Source organism: Pavona decussata, unplaced genomic scaffold (assembly GCF_977016875.1).
Source record: "Pavona decussata unplaced genomic scaffold, jaPavDecu1.1 SCAFFOLD_38, whole genome shotgun sequence".
Taxonomy (NCBI): Eukaryota; Metazoa; Cnidaria; class Anthozoa; order Scleractinia; family Agariciidae; genus Pavona; species Pavona decussata.
Window position 1 is genome coordinate 2,278,042 of NW_028145460.1, and position 12,843 is coordinate 2,290,884.

The 12,843-nt window shown below is 39.9% G+C and overlaps 1 protein-coding gene across 1 annotated transcript in view; it reads left to right on the forward strand.

Moving 5' to 3' along the window:
- The window catches only part of LOC146483572 (intersectin-1-like), a 56,094-nt gene that overhangs the window by 22,029 nt on the left and 21,222 nt on the right, over positions 1-12,843 (forward strand). The window contains exons 19-29 of the mRNA XM_085105737.1: positions 1,215-1,245; positions 1,404-1,525; positions 2,016-2,132; positions 2,226-2,256; positions 2,448-2,645; positions 8,145-8,206; positions 8,429-8,494; positions 9,417-9,523; positions 10,962-11,034; positions 11,328-11,435; positions 12,212-12,310. Coding sequence (XP_084961863.1) covers positions 1,215-1,245; positions 1,404-1,525; positions 2,016-2,132; positions 2,226-2,256; positions 2,448-2,645; positions 8,145-8,206; positions 8,429-8,494; positions 9,417-9,523; positions 10,962-11,034; positions 11,328-11,435; positions 12,212-12,310 — 1,014 coding nt within the window. The remainder of the gene's footprint in view (positions 1-1,214; positions 1,246-1,403; positions 1,526-2,015; positions 2,133-2,225; positions 2,257-2,447; positions 2,646-8,144; positions 8,207-8,428; positions 8,495-9,416; positions 9,524-10,961; positions 11,035-11,327; positions 11,436-12,211; positions 12,311-12,843) is intronic.

Here is a 12,843-nt window from a genome sequence, read left to right on the forward strand (position 1 = left end):
GCAACTGGGGCTTGGCCTCTTAAAATTCATACCCATTTTCAGACCTGGGCCCAGTTGTTCAAAGTTCGATTAAGCTAATCGTGGGTTAACATGAACTCTGATTCTGGTTTAATGACTAATCAATAAAGATCCTTCCAAAAGGTTTTTATCCTTTAGGTTTGACTTAGAATTTTCTTTACTATTAGCTTAAAATTAACCCTTGAAAAAAAATTAAATAAGCGAGATGAAAACGTCGGTTAACTTTTAATTGTGGATTAGCGTTAATCGGCCCTGGTTCCTAGTCCATACCCATTTCTGTAAACTCCTTACCTTTTTTCAGACTTTTCCAGTCCAAACTGGTTAAAATCTATGCACTATATTAGACCAAAACTGCTCAAAACCCATACCTTTAGCTCGACACATACCTCCCTCCCTGGGGACATCTTTTCCCAGTCTTTCTTTCTATTTTCATGCTCACTCCTGCATTTTGTTTGCAAACTGTGTGCATTTGTAAGAGTCTATGCCCTTTGTTTAGGGTTCTTTCTAGTATTACACAATCATAAACACATGAATTATTTAGTTTAAGTTTTATGTCTGTGTTATATACACTCGATTGCAAAAACTTTGACACCTAAAAAGCATAAGCCGTGAACGATAAGACCCAATGGCTTTATGGGTATAAGTGTACTAAATTTATTTGCATAATATCCTATTCTCATGGGACGGTTGATGACCAAAATTAGTTGCACATGGTGAATGATGGAAACTGTCCAAGCTTTCCTTATAGTTTCCAAGTTAGCCAACAAGGGCCGATTTGAGTGATATACATTTCGTGATTTGCCTAAGGAAGTGCAAATCAGTCAATGAACTTAAGCAATATTTGGTAGAAAATTATTCGGAAGAATTAAGTCAGCACTGTATTTTTTATTGCAAAGAATGAGAATGGTAAATTATTGATTATATAAATGAGGTTATTGTTTAAACACTACCACAAATCCGTGGGGTCTCATCGTTCACGGTTTATGCTTTTAAGGTGTCAACGTTTTTGCAATCGAGTGTATGCACTTAACTGGTGTAAACACTTGGCACTTGTCAAGGAAACAAATAAATGTTATTCAACGGATTCAAGAAGTCAAATTGTCGTGTCTGTGGGCTGTGATTTTTAGAATGTGACCCCCATTACCTCCGCACACTGTCTTCTGTCAGTGTTAATCATTGTTTATGTTTATTTTCAGGTACCAAAAGCTGCTCCTCGTACTAAACCAGGTAAGCAACCAGCAATTTTTGGCTTTAGCTTGTGTTAAACAAACTCTGCCAGCTCTTATATGGTCTACACAAACGTGTGATAAAGTATTTTTACCGCTATATTCAGGTGTTTACTAGAAAAGAACTGGTCATTAAAATAAGGTATTTTCTCATGTCAGAAATCGCCACTGTGACGACAGCGTACAATGCAGTGACAGCTGAGCAGTTGTCGTTGTCACCTGGTCAGTTGATCCTGGTAAAGAAAAAGCATCCTGATGGCTGGTGGGAAGGAGAGTTACAGGTAATTAACAATTACTGGACGAGGTTGAGCAAAACATCGTGATTTTTCAGTGGCGAGCAGATCAGGCTGAGGCAAATAATTGATATGCGAGACACTGGCAAATCACGATATTTTGCAATAACCGAGTTCAATAATTGTTTTATCATTCGATCACCGAGTTTGTTTCTCATAATTGATCAAGTAAAGATGTCAAATCACTCTCTGACAGCTCAGGGAAACGATCTGCCATTTTCACGCAAGAGTGTGGTTTCAATTACGCATGAGCAGAATATTTGCAGCAAAACACAGTTCGACAGTATTGCGCATGAGTAGACCATTATTTGTAGGCACCTATTTGCAGGTCACGTGGTTTGCTCTCGGCCAGTGAAAAGGAAGAAAAAAGTACATCAAATGACAAACACATTTATTTTATTTTATTTTATTTGCTTTTTTTTTATTAACACATGAGAAATATTTTTTATTTTTTGTTTTGTTTTTGTCTTTTACTAAGGCTCGTGGTAAGAAGCGCCAGAGTGGCATATTTCCGGGAAATCACGTTAAAATCCTGGACAGAAAAGCTTCTGGTGGGAGTACAACAAGCCAGACTCCTTCTCCTGTAACCGAAGATGTAAGTAGTTTACTTAACTTTGTGTTCTTTCTTAAAAGAAAACATCATCACCGCTGGTTGTTACTAATGCTTTACTTTCTCTTATTTTCATAGGTTTACAGTGTCCCGCCTTCTACAACAAGAGGTGTGTAATGATTTGTTGTTTCGTTGGTGAATAGTTGAACCTCTACTTGTGAATATTTTTGAAGTTTAAAACCCGTTGGTCTCTAGCTTGCAACCGTCTAATGGATGTCTTGTCATAAGTTCTTTTTTCTCTCTCACTCGACTAACTTCCATCTCGTATACATAAAACCAGTTACTCTTGTTTTTACACAGCCAAACTGGAGCAGGTGTTGGCTATGTTCCCATACACTGCACAGAACGCTGACGAACTCACCTTCTACAAGGGCAGTGTCATCAATGTACTTAGCAAGGAAGGAGAGTGGTGGAAAGGCGAGATGAATGGACAGACCGGCATGTTCCCGTCTAATTATGTTCAGCCTCTGAGTGATGTGAAAGTTGGCACGACGCAATGTAAGTACGCAAGCAATGTTCATGAAAGACGCTCACTAAACGCTTGTGTTAGAGCGGTGTTCAATTGAGTGTCGAAGTAATTTTGCGTTTTCTTTTGTTTTACTTTACTACGCTCTGTGATTGGTTAGGAAAACTCACGCCACTTTCTCGGCCAATGAGAAACAAAACCAAAACTAATCGTGCCTCGCTCGCACGCGATTTCCCGCGCTTGACGCCGCTTACACGTATTTGCTTGGGATTTTGATTGGTTCATTGCGCTGTTTGCGTCTGTTGTGATTGGCCAGAGTAATTAATTTTGTTCTGGTTTTACGACACTCAGCTGAAACACGTTCTGCTGCTACAATGCTTCCCTCGTAGACGCTCTTTTGGCTTGTCACGCAATCTTTACTCGTTGGGGAGGAAAGATTGCGTGACGAGCCAAAAGGTCGTCTGCGAGGGAGGCTACTCTGCTGCAAGTGAAATCTTTAATTTTAGCAGGCTGTTGCATAAAACTTGAGTACCACCTTGTCTTGGTTCTACTCTCTCTTCACACAAGAGACCTTATTCCTTGATTTCTTACGGCAGTTCTTCAGGATTATAATTCTTTCCGTAACACTGTATTTCCTCAACCGTTAACCTACGCGCTTGTCTTCCTTAACCGTCGGAACGAGCCACCCAGTGCGATCCTAATCTTTCAACCTTAATGGCGTGCATTTAAGTGCCCGCTTAGAAGCGTTTTCCGTTAAGAGAAACTATTAAAGAATGAAGTGTGGCTGGGATCACGATTGAGTGTGTGTGTCTCGGACGGATGTTCGCTTATGGGAGGCGACCGTTAGCGGAGTTCCGTGGATTAACGACAGTTGTGGCAGAATGCGCATCTTTTTGCCCGACGCTTGCTGTATTTTAGCCTCGCTGACATTTTCCTCTTAGTGTGGTGATAACAGAAAAAGATGGTAAATTTTTTGCTCGGTGATGAAACCAGAAAAATGTAATGTTCATAGATTCTAGTACGAGTACGAAGTCCTAGGGGTTTTTCCGATAAACAAAGAGTGAACCAATGTCATTTTGGCGGGAAAATGAGATAGCCGTCGTCATTTTGCTACGAGTTTTTGTGAGAACGTCGTAGCAGCGAAAACAAATCTTTGAAACGTAGTGAGCTCGTCTCTTTGGAATCACCAAAGGGCTTAGCTATCATCATTCAAAACAATCTCGTACCCAGAGTCCTCGGGCACTTTGGCCAGCGATTGGTCGCCAGGACTGTCTCTGGGGAAATCGAAAAAATCTAAATTTTTTCATTGGTTGTCCCGTAAACGGCTCGCATTGTTTTACCTCAGAAATCCTGCGGTAATAAAATTCCAGTTCCCCAGAGTCTCTCCTGGTGACCAACCGCTGGCCAAAGAGCCTGAGGACTCTGGGTACAAGATTGCATTCAAAACAACTTCGTCAAGTTCGTCGCTCCTCACAAAGAGTAAAATGAAGCTTCCTGGGATATATCTCTTCTTGGTACTTCGCTTAAAACTTGAAGTCAAATCTTCTATATTGCAGTCATACTCGTACTAGAATGTAAGGGTCTGTAAAGCCTTGAGGGTGGGACAAGAAGAAATCTGACTCCCCGACGGGAATCGAACCCATGACTTTCCGCAAACTGGATGGAGGTTCTAAACACTGAGCTTCTGCGCACATGAGCCTAGTAAATGACCAGGCGCAGACTCTCCACCAGTCCCCCAGAAGTTCAGTTGTCCATCATTCGGAAAAACCACAGGTGCGGGTTCGTTTTCCGTCGTCAACTCGGATGTTCTGTTTGTCGGACGCTCGGGACACGATGAATATAACATCGTTTTTCCCATCTTCTTGATGTTGTGTATTTCTTTGCAGGACGAGGGCCGGAGTTAACAGAAATGCTTTGGGATTTATCTTCCTTTTAAATAATTGATCTCACTATTAATTAATTAATTGAAATATTGTTTGTCTATTGGAATATGTAACATCTAAGCTTTTGCAAGCTAAATTTTCTCTTGTCAGTCTATGTGGCCTGGTGTATTTACGTTCAAATTGTTACGGTTGTAAAATGAAAATGAATAAGAACAGTTTTATTTAAGGTTTTATTCTGAACATGTTTCAACCAACAAGAGTCTTCAAACTTTTTAGTTGGTCGCATTTTAAGATATTTTTGTTTCCTTAAAACTGACGTCACATTATCGTTTCCCGTGAAGGCGTTTGCTTTCTGTGAAACTGTTTAAGTTGTTTTGCCTTTCAACAAGTTACAATGAAAAAGTTTCGATAATATGACTTGTGAATTAATGGTTTTAAAAATTGTTAAATACAAGTGATAGACGAAGACGTGGTAGTTTACTCAATGTTGCCGCGCAACAAGCATAGAATAGGTTTTTAATGTTCGACTTGTTTTAATTAGCTTATATTGTTAGATGTAAAAAATCAGGTTTCACAAAGTATATTATTTTTGAAACAAAGAAATTCGAGAAACAGAGTTAGTACATAATTTGATCTTTAAATTAAATAGGGGACATTTATTTTAAACAAGCAATTCAGAGTTCTTGTATGGAACTTAATCAATCTATTTCAACGCTTACAAGATAATTCAAATGTAATAGCGGCCCAATATAATGGCTATAGAATAATTGAATAAACTGTTCAGTTTGAAGCTTCTACTGTGTGCCTGCTTTTTTTTTTTGTTTTTGTGATGATTTACTAGTTCCCAAAGCATTTTTGTCATCTTGCCGTCTCTCGTCTGTTGCCAAGGATTCAAAGGCGCAATTCGTTGGAGCTTACATTAAGTTAATTCTTGGATCATAATCGCATAGCTGAGCAAAAGTGTTGGGATACTTGACCGTTTTTTTTTTTTTTTTTTTTTTTTTCGAAAGAGTTACAGTTGTCTTCACCTTTCCCACCCCTCCCCCAATATAACGTTTTTGGTCACAATGTTTCAGCACTTTGAGCAGGAAAGGCGCACAGACCCCGGGGTTCAGACAATTGGAAGAATTCGCCTCTGTTCCCATTCATTTTATGAATTAGTCTTATTTTTACTATCCGTCAGAACATTTATTCAAGATTATAGACTTTTATGTAGCCCTTCAATTTGTCTTCATTGCCATTCTTCCCGTGGTGACAACCTTTTCGTGACAACTCCAGTGACAGTGTGAAGGAATTACAGGTGTGACTTGATTGTAGGTCCTGGATCTTTTCAATTTGATTCCCTCGACCTTGTCGGAGAAGCGGTGGCGTTCAGCTTTCTTTAGTGACCTGGTTGTAGTTGTGTTAAAAAGAATACCCTTTACTCCAAAACCAAATTAATCAGATTCGCCAAGACACATCAAACATAAAATCGATCAGAATTTGTGAACGAAACTCCCAACCGGTGCCATGCTCGAAAACACTTGCGTAAAGCAAACCGTGACTCTCATTGATGTACTCCAGATAGATTAGGAAAAAATGGCGTGCTTTTTGTTCAGTTAGAACACGTGCTTTTTGTTCAGTTAGAACACTATTGGGTTTCATTCACCGTATCACGAGCAAGAGACAGTTACCGAACTCAAAATTTACCATGTTTATCCTTTTATCACCACACAGGTCACTTTAGACATTACTGGCATTATTGATCGTAGCAGTATAGAGCATCCGTGTCATATATGAACCCAGTAAATGTCCCGTCACTCCGCGAGTCTCCCATGCAGTACCCCAATTAGAGAGATTCAGAGTCGCGTTTACGGGAAACAGCAAACGTGAGATTCGCGTTTTTGACATAACCCGCGAATTATCATCATTTCATTCACCTGTTCAATTCACAAGTTCGCTCACAGAGCACTTTGATTGTTCTTTCCCATTCACTTCCCTGTCGCCGCTAACCATGTAAGGACCAGGCTTCTTACTCCACTTGTCTTCAATATTCGACCCTAATACTGTTCGCCATTGCTCGCATATAAACCGCCATTAATAACCGATCCAAGACAATAACAAACGCAAAGCATGCCGCTCGACAGAGAGTCTTTAACAAAACATCCAAAGAGATCATACTGTATTAGCTTTTAATTTCTCAAATATGCCTTTAAAAGGGCAGAAAACTATCTCAGAACACAGAAGACAACATTTGAAGTGTTTTTCTTACATGTTCTCGTTGGGTTCCGCTGGATAATTGTTGTGGTTATTTTTTGGTAAAATATGTTAATCCACTTGGTATGTTTACAATATCAGATACCCAAGGTTATTTTCAGCTTTTGAAGGCCGGTTCGCATGATGCAATAACAACTGGTTGTTTCATTCAAAAGAAATATGGGCGGTACTTAGTACAAAATCTTGTTAACCGCTTGGTGAAAACTCAGAGTATTTTCTGTCAGTGGAGAATGCAAAATAAAAATGGAGAAGTTACTAATTTTAATTACATTTCATCGCCGTAAAATAGTGAAATTTCAGATTCATAGAAAGTAAAATGCAAATTTCATAATATTAACTTCCCTATGAATACGTTGGTTTTCAACACGTGTAACGTATGACTCAGTCCTATTTTTAACCAATTGAAGGCTTTGATGCGTGAATAAAATTTATATTCTTTCTTATGATCCTTCATTGCGAACCGTCGTTGTCTTGGAGCAATTTCAAAAGATCTCCGTAGTCGGGAATATACGATCGATAAACGTTAGATCATTTCGGCTTATTCAGCGTGATGGGTTTTACGCGTGGGGAATCACCTCCTCAATCTCGCATGGCAAAAGCAGGTCGCAAAATCTTGCAAAACCTGAAAAACCAGTTTCGCCCGAAGAAGAAAAACAAGATCGAGGTTCATATGCAAAGAGGAAATTATCAAAAGGCCACAGATTATGGTATGTACAAGGCTGGCGTCTATGCGGTTTTCTCAGTTGAACTTGTGATGTTCGTTAATCGTTTTCACGGAATTTTCTTGTTTTAAATATTTCAAATTTAACTTCAGTCGATTCAGTGGCAAATTTTTCGCGGAGTACAGATGTCATTTTAAAAGTATTCTTGGATATTTGTACGATTCTCCGATCTCCGAGGCCCTAATGACATTTTTTTTTTAAGTAGTCTGCATTTCTTTGAATTTTATCCTCTGCTCAGTATACTTCTCATAAAGTTGACAATGTTATGCAAATCTTTTCGATATCGTGATTCTGTGAATTGGTATGATGTTGAATTATTGTTAACAAATTGTTTGTTTTCGCTATGTTGGTGCGGAGTGACGGGGGTGGAAGATGGGCGCGGCGGAAATACCCCGCTACAACAGACGCCATTTCTGTTTTTTGTGAAAAGGCGTCTTCTCTCGCAGGCTAGCCCACAATTACTGATAAATAAAATGCGAATGTTGGATTTTAATGATATTTGGCCCCAAGTGGGTTTTTACGTCAGTCCGTGGTACAATGTACCGCTGAGCAGTAGTTTCCTGTAAAAGATAATTGTAACTTTGAAGCTGTGGATGTTTAATAACCCTTTCTGTCTCAAGATTCAATACTGGCTGATTATAAGAATCGTCTTTCTTTTTTTTATCTGTAGGGACGGGATCTTTCGATGCCAAACTTTTGGCGTCAATGTCAGAAACAGAACGACAGAGACAGGTAAAGTTCCTTTGTCATAACTTGTTACTAAAGAAAAGACTCAAATTCTGCTGTTAGATTTTTATCTCGTCTTATCATTCAATCACTCTAACTTACCGATTGCCTTCTTTTATTTTATTTTTTATTTTTTTTTTATTTTTTTTTTTTTTGCTGGCGCGTTTGTTCATTACCTATCTGTTTTATTTATTTTCCTTCCTTTTTATTATTCTCTGTGCTCCGCAGAACGTTATATACGAGCTGATCAACTCGGAACAAACCTACATGGATGATCTCAGTGCGACGTTAGAGGTCAGTGTGTGATTCAAAATCCAAATTGTGTAAATTAAAAATTGCCTACCAACGTTCTTACATTTGGCTGCTTGTGGATTTGCCAATTAACAAACCAGATTTTTTCTGAGGGGTTAATTTCCTCAGTTCACGCTCGTGACCTATCTTTATACCACAGCAAACACAGGTTTTATTGTAACCGGGTAAAGGTGCGTTGCAGGTATCTTAGCTTTCCCCGCAGTCGTTTTCTTCGTAAGGAGGTTAATACGACTACCCAAAAAATGACTGCGTGGTAGGCTACACGTATCTCGAGGTGGAGTTATCCTTTTTCAACGTGACCTCAACGTAATATGTACGGCTTAAGGACGGTGCCTACTAATACAGAAGTATTTTTGTGCGGCTTATGACTATGCGGGAAAAGCAGAACTTAGCAAGGGCTAATGGAATCCAAAAAGAAAACTGGGGGTAACCACGCCTTTTTTAGAGATCGTTTTAAGCAACAATGTTTCTAAAACGCGCCAAAATATAAAGCAATAGATAGCAGTTTTTCCTAAATTGAAGCTTTATTGTCTTTGAAAAATACATGGTTACCCCCAATTTTCATTTGGGATACCAAGAGCACTTGCTAAGTTCTGCTTTCTCCGTATTAATAGTTTAAAACCGCGCAAAAATATTCCTGTATTAGTGACACTACCCATAGGAAATCTCGAGATGCGCAGAACGTATGCGCAGTAACAATAGTAGGCACCGTACTTAAAAGGGTCCAAACTGAGTTTGTTTGTTGTTGTTGTTGTTGTTGTTGTTGTTGTTTTTAACTTTTTCCCTGCTGTCTGATCTTCAGAAATAGCGTTGTTAGAGTAATTTCGGTCGTAGAACTAAATTGTTTAAATCTTGTATTCCTGAAGGGTGTGAAAGACCTTGCTCTGTTTCTTTCGTGTGCTAGATTTTCTACAATCCCTTGGCTGAATCTGGAATGCTGACTGAACAGGAATTGAGCACTGTGTTTATCAACTGGAAGGAGCTCATCTGGTGCAACATGAGACTACTCAAGTACGTCATTTGACAAATCTTGTTATTTGCATTGTAGACGTACTCCCTCCCCCCTTGGGGGGTATGCTCCCCTATATAAGCTATATAGGTATGTGTGGCACTAAAAGGTATAATTTTTGAACTGTTTTGGTCAGGAATAGGGTATAGATTTTATTCATTTTGGTCTGACAGTCTGAAAATGGTGAGGAATGTTTGGAGGCCAGGTCTGAAAACGGGTATTGAAAAGTTACATAGTGATCTGGGGTGCATACCATTTACATGGAAAACCCGGAAATTCCAGTTGGAAAATCAAATGGTACGCATCATTCCATTTGGAGTACTTCTGAAATTATGGACTTCTGGTCAAAGTGGTGCATTTTTATTGCTCCTTTTGGGATTTACAGGTGATGTTCATACATTTTGCATGTTATCCATCTTCTGTTTAACCAAGCTAAATCATATCGTATTTATGCCGAAAATTTCCATCCGGGTGGTTTGCGGAAATGGTAAGCACCCCTGAAATAGGGTCAGGGTTTGAAGAACCGAGCCGCACATCCACACCAAGATTTCGAGGAATGCCCCCTGGGCCACTTTTGCCATTTGCTCATTTCGCCATCTCGCTAGGGAGAAACGAATTGCACAAGGTTCGAAGCGTCAAAAGCGTGGGTTATCATGACAGACCTCTTCTCCCCAGTCTCAGGGCGCAGACAATGCTGGCTATGCTTACTCTGGGTCAGGAATAACAGCATAGGCAGACTATCAGTTGCCAAAAAAGGTACTTTCTGAGCAAACTGTGTTTGGTCCATTGTGCATTCAGCGGCAGGCTATTCTATTCATTTTGAAGACAGAAGACGCCTCAAGGAACATGAAATCCCTCTAAAAATACGTGTATTCCCATTACGGAATAGTCCCCAAGAGAACGCGTTCTGTTTTCCTGTTTTCCTCGCTCGTTCCAGAGTTCCTCTTCAAAGACCGCGAGTTGGTACGACTGCACGGATTGTTTTGCAGGCTACCATGTCGCCATTTCCACTTGTCATATTGTCATTTTGCGTTTTACATATAAACGCAACCATATTATAGTCCTCCCAGCCTGTGAACAGGCTCCCAAGTGGGGTTTAGGGCGAAGAGAAAAATCAAACTCGGTCTGGGGCTAGACCGCGCTCGGTTCGCCCCGCTTCGCTCTCCATTCTCTTCGCCCTATGCCCCACTTTGGGAGCCTGTTCACAGGCTGAGACCTCCAGTCGTGACTTCCTAGAATCCGAGTAGAACCACGAGGGAACCACGCGCGAGTGAACGCGTAGTTCGCTCGTTTTACCATCCCTAAGAAAAATTAGGGACTACTCGGATTCTAGGAAATCAATCACAACTGGAGGACTGCTCGTTTTGTCTACGATTTCCAAAGCAAAGGAGATGAAAAGACAGACAAGATACTTATCAACTTTTGTGGATTGATTTTCAGAGCCTTTCTGATTCGTAAGAAGATGAGCAGTAGTGTGGCCATTACGTCGATTGGCGACATCCTCTGTGAAATGGTACGTTATTTTGTAATTGAATATAGAAAGGCGAGGGAAACCACGCAAGGGAGACGCGACGCGCTCGCGTAGTGTGCTCGCTTTATTACCCTTAAGAAAAGCAAGAGACTGCTTGTAGTCTAGTAATTGAAATAAGGAAAGGAGGCTGCAATATAGCTGTGATGGAGATGATAGATGATGACCTTATTTACGCCCCGTCAGTGTTTTTGTTATGAGATGCTAGTGGGTTAAAAAGCAGGAGGAATTTGTCTCTTGTCTTACGGCGTTGTTGATTTGTTTTGTTTGTATTTTAGTTGCCCCGACTGACACCGTACGTTAGATTCTGCAGTTGTCAGCTGAAAGCTTGCCAGTTGCTACAAAATAAGGCAGAAACGAACCCGGAGTTCAAACAGCTTGAGAAGGTAACAGAAAGCTTTTACTGACATGTAAAAAATCACCAAATTAGCTCATGTTTATTTCTATTTAGTTCACTATAGTTGCTCTTATTCAAACAATTCGGCATAAAAAACATAGAGTGACACATTACTAGAGGCCTAACCAGCCTCGCACAACCAAGGGTAAATAAAGTGAGTTATTAATTACTTGAGTCACATAAATCCCTCAGGTAGCTGAGACTAATCGAGGTGGGTCGTGATATGAGAAGAAATTATTTACAGATACAGACATTACGCAAAACATTAACAGACGTTCGCGTAGAAATTTGATCACCGGAATATAATGAAAGGAGTAAATAAATAGATAAATGTTGAAAATAAATAATAAAAATTATTCAATTGACCAATAAATTTTCAAATTGCTTTTAAAATTTTAGAATTAGTTTGAGTTATTGAAAGGATGACGCGAAATACTTGTGAACTGAAACCACATGCGAGGGGACGTAGCCTGCGAAAGCTTGCTCGCAGCCTAGGAGGGACGAAAAATATGTTGTTACCCAAGTTACTTACAGTCTGATGAAAACGGAGATCTTAAAACACTTTAAAGTCCACACTTGACAAATAAAACGACACGAAAAAGCTAGCTTGTATGAAAATAGGTTGCTAAGATTTCAATAAACCAAAACCGGCCAGTTATTTTTTAATCGTTGATGTGGTTTGGTCTTAAATGAACGATAATTAATCAGCTAATAATGATGTTTGTTTCTTTGTTGTTTTTTTTTGTTTGTTTTTTTTTTCAACAGAACTGTATCGCTGATCGTCGGGCGAAAGGTCTTCCTTTGAGCAGCTATCTCCTGAAACCCCTGCAGAGAATCTGTAAATATCCTCTTCTGATAAGGGAGGTAAGCTTTCTGAGCTAATCTTTTTTTAAGTGTAATCAAACCAGAATCCAATCACATGCCTCAAATTCTCCAGCCTGCGCGCAGACCAACCTCGTTCCCAGCGTCTTTCACCTCCCCACCCCAGAGGGGTGGGCTCCCTCTGGGGTGGGGAGATCAAAGCGCAGACGTCTTCTATTTCCGCTCAAAGGAAATCGGAGCCGTTTGCGCACAGCCTACTCTTTCTCATGTTTGTCAAAAGTTTTGATTCGCAAACAAGACTGGCATTCCGTTTGAACGGCTTCCTTTCAAAATGAATGATGCATTGTGTTCAAAAGCAAACTCTGAGTATTTGAAATAACAGCTTCAATTCTTGTCGTCCCTGGATGAAAAGCGAGTAATACCTTCGAATTTTTTTTCCGTTCCCTAAAAATGCATACTGGGTTCGTGCGCGTTTCAGGGTATTGAAACTTTCTCGCCTTGGTGAATGAAGTGAGATATTTGGTTAAATTTGAAACATTTCGCCGAAATATTTTCCCCCGATGGTATCTTGGCCT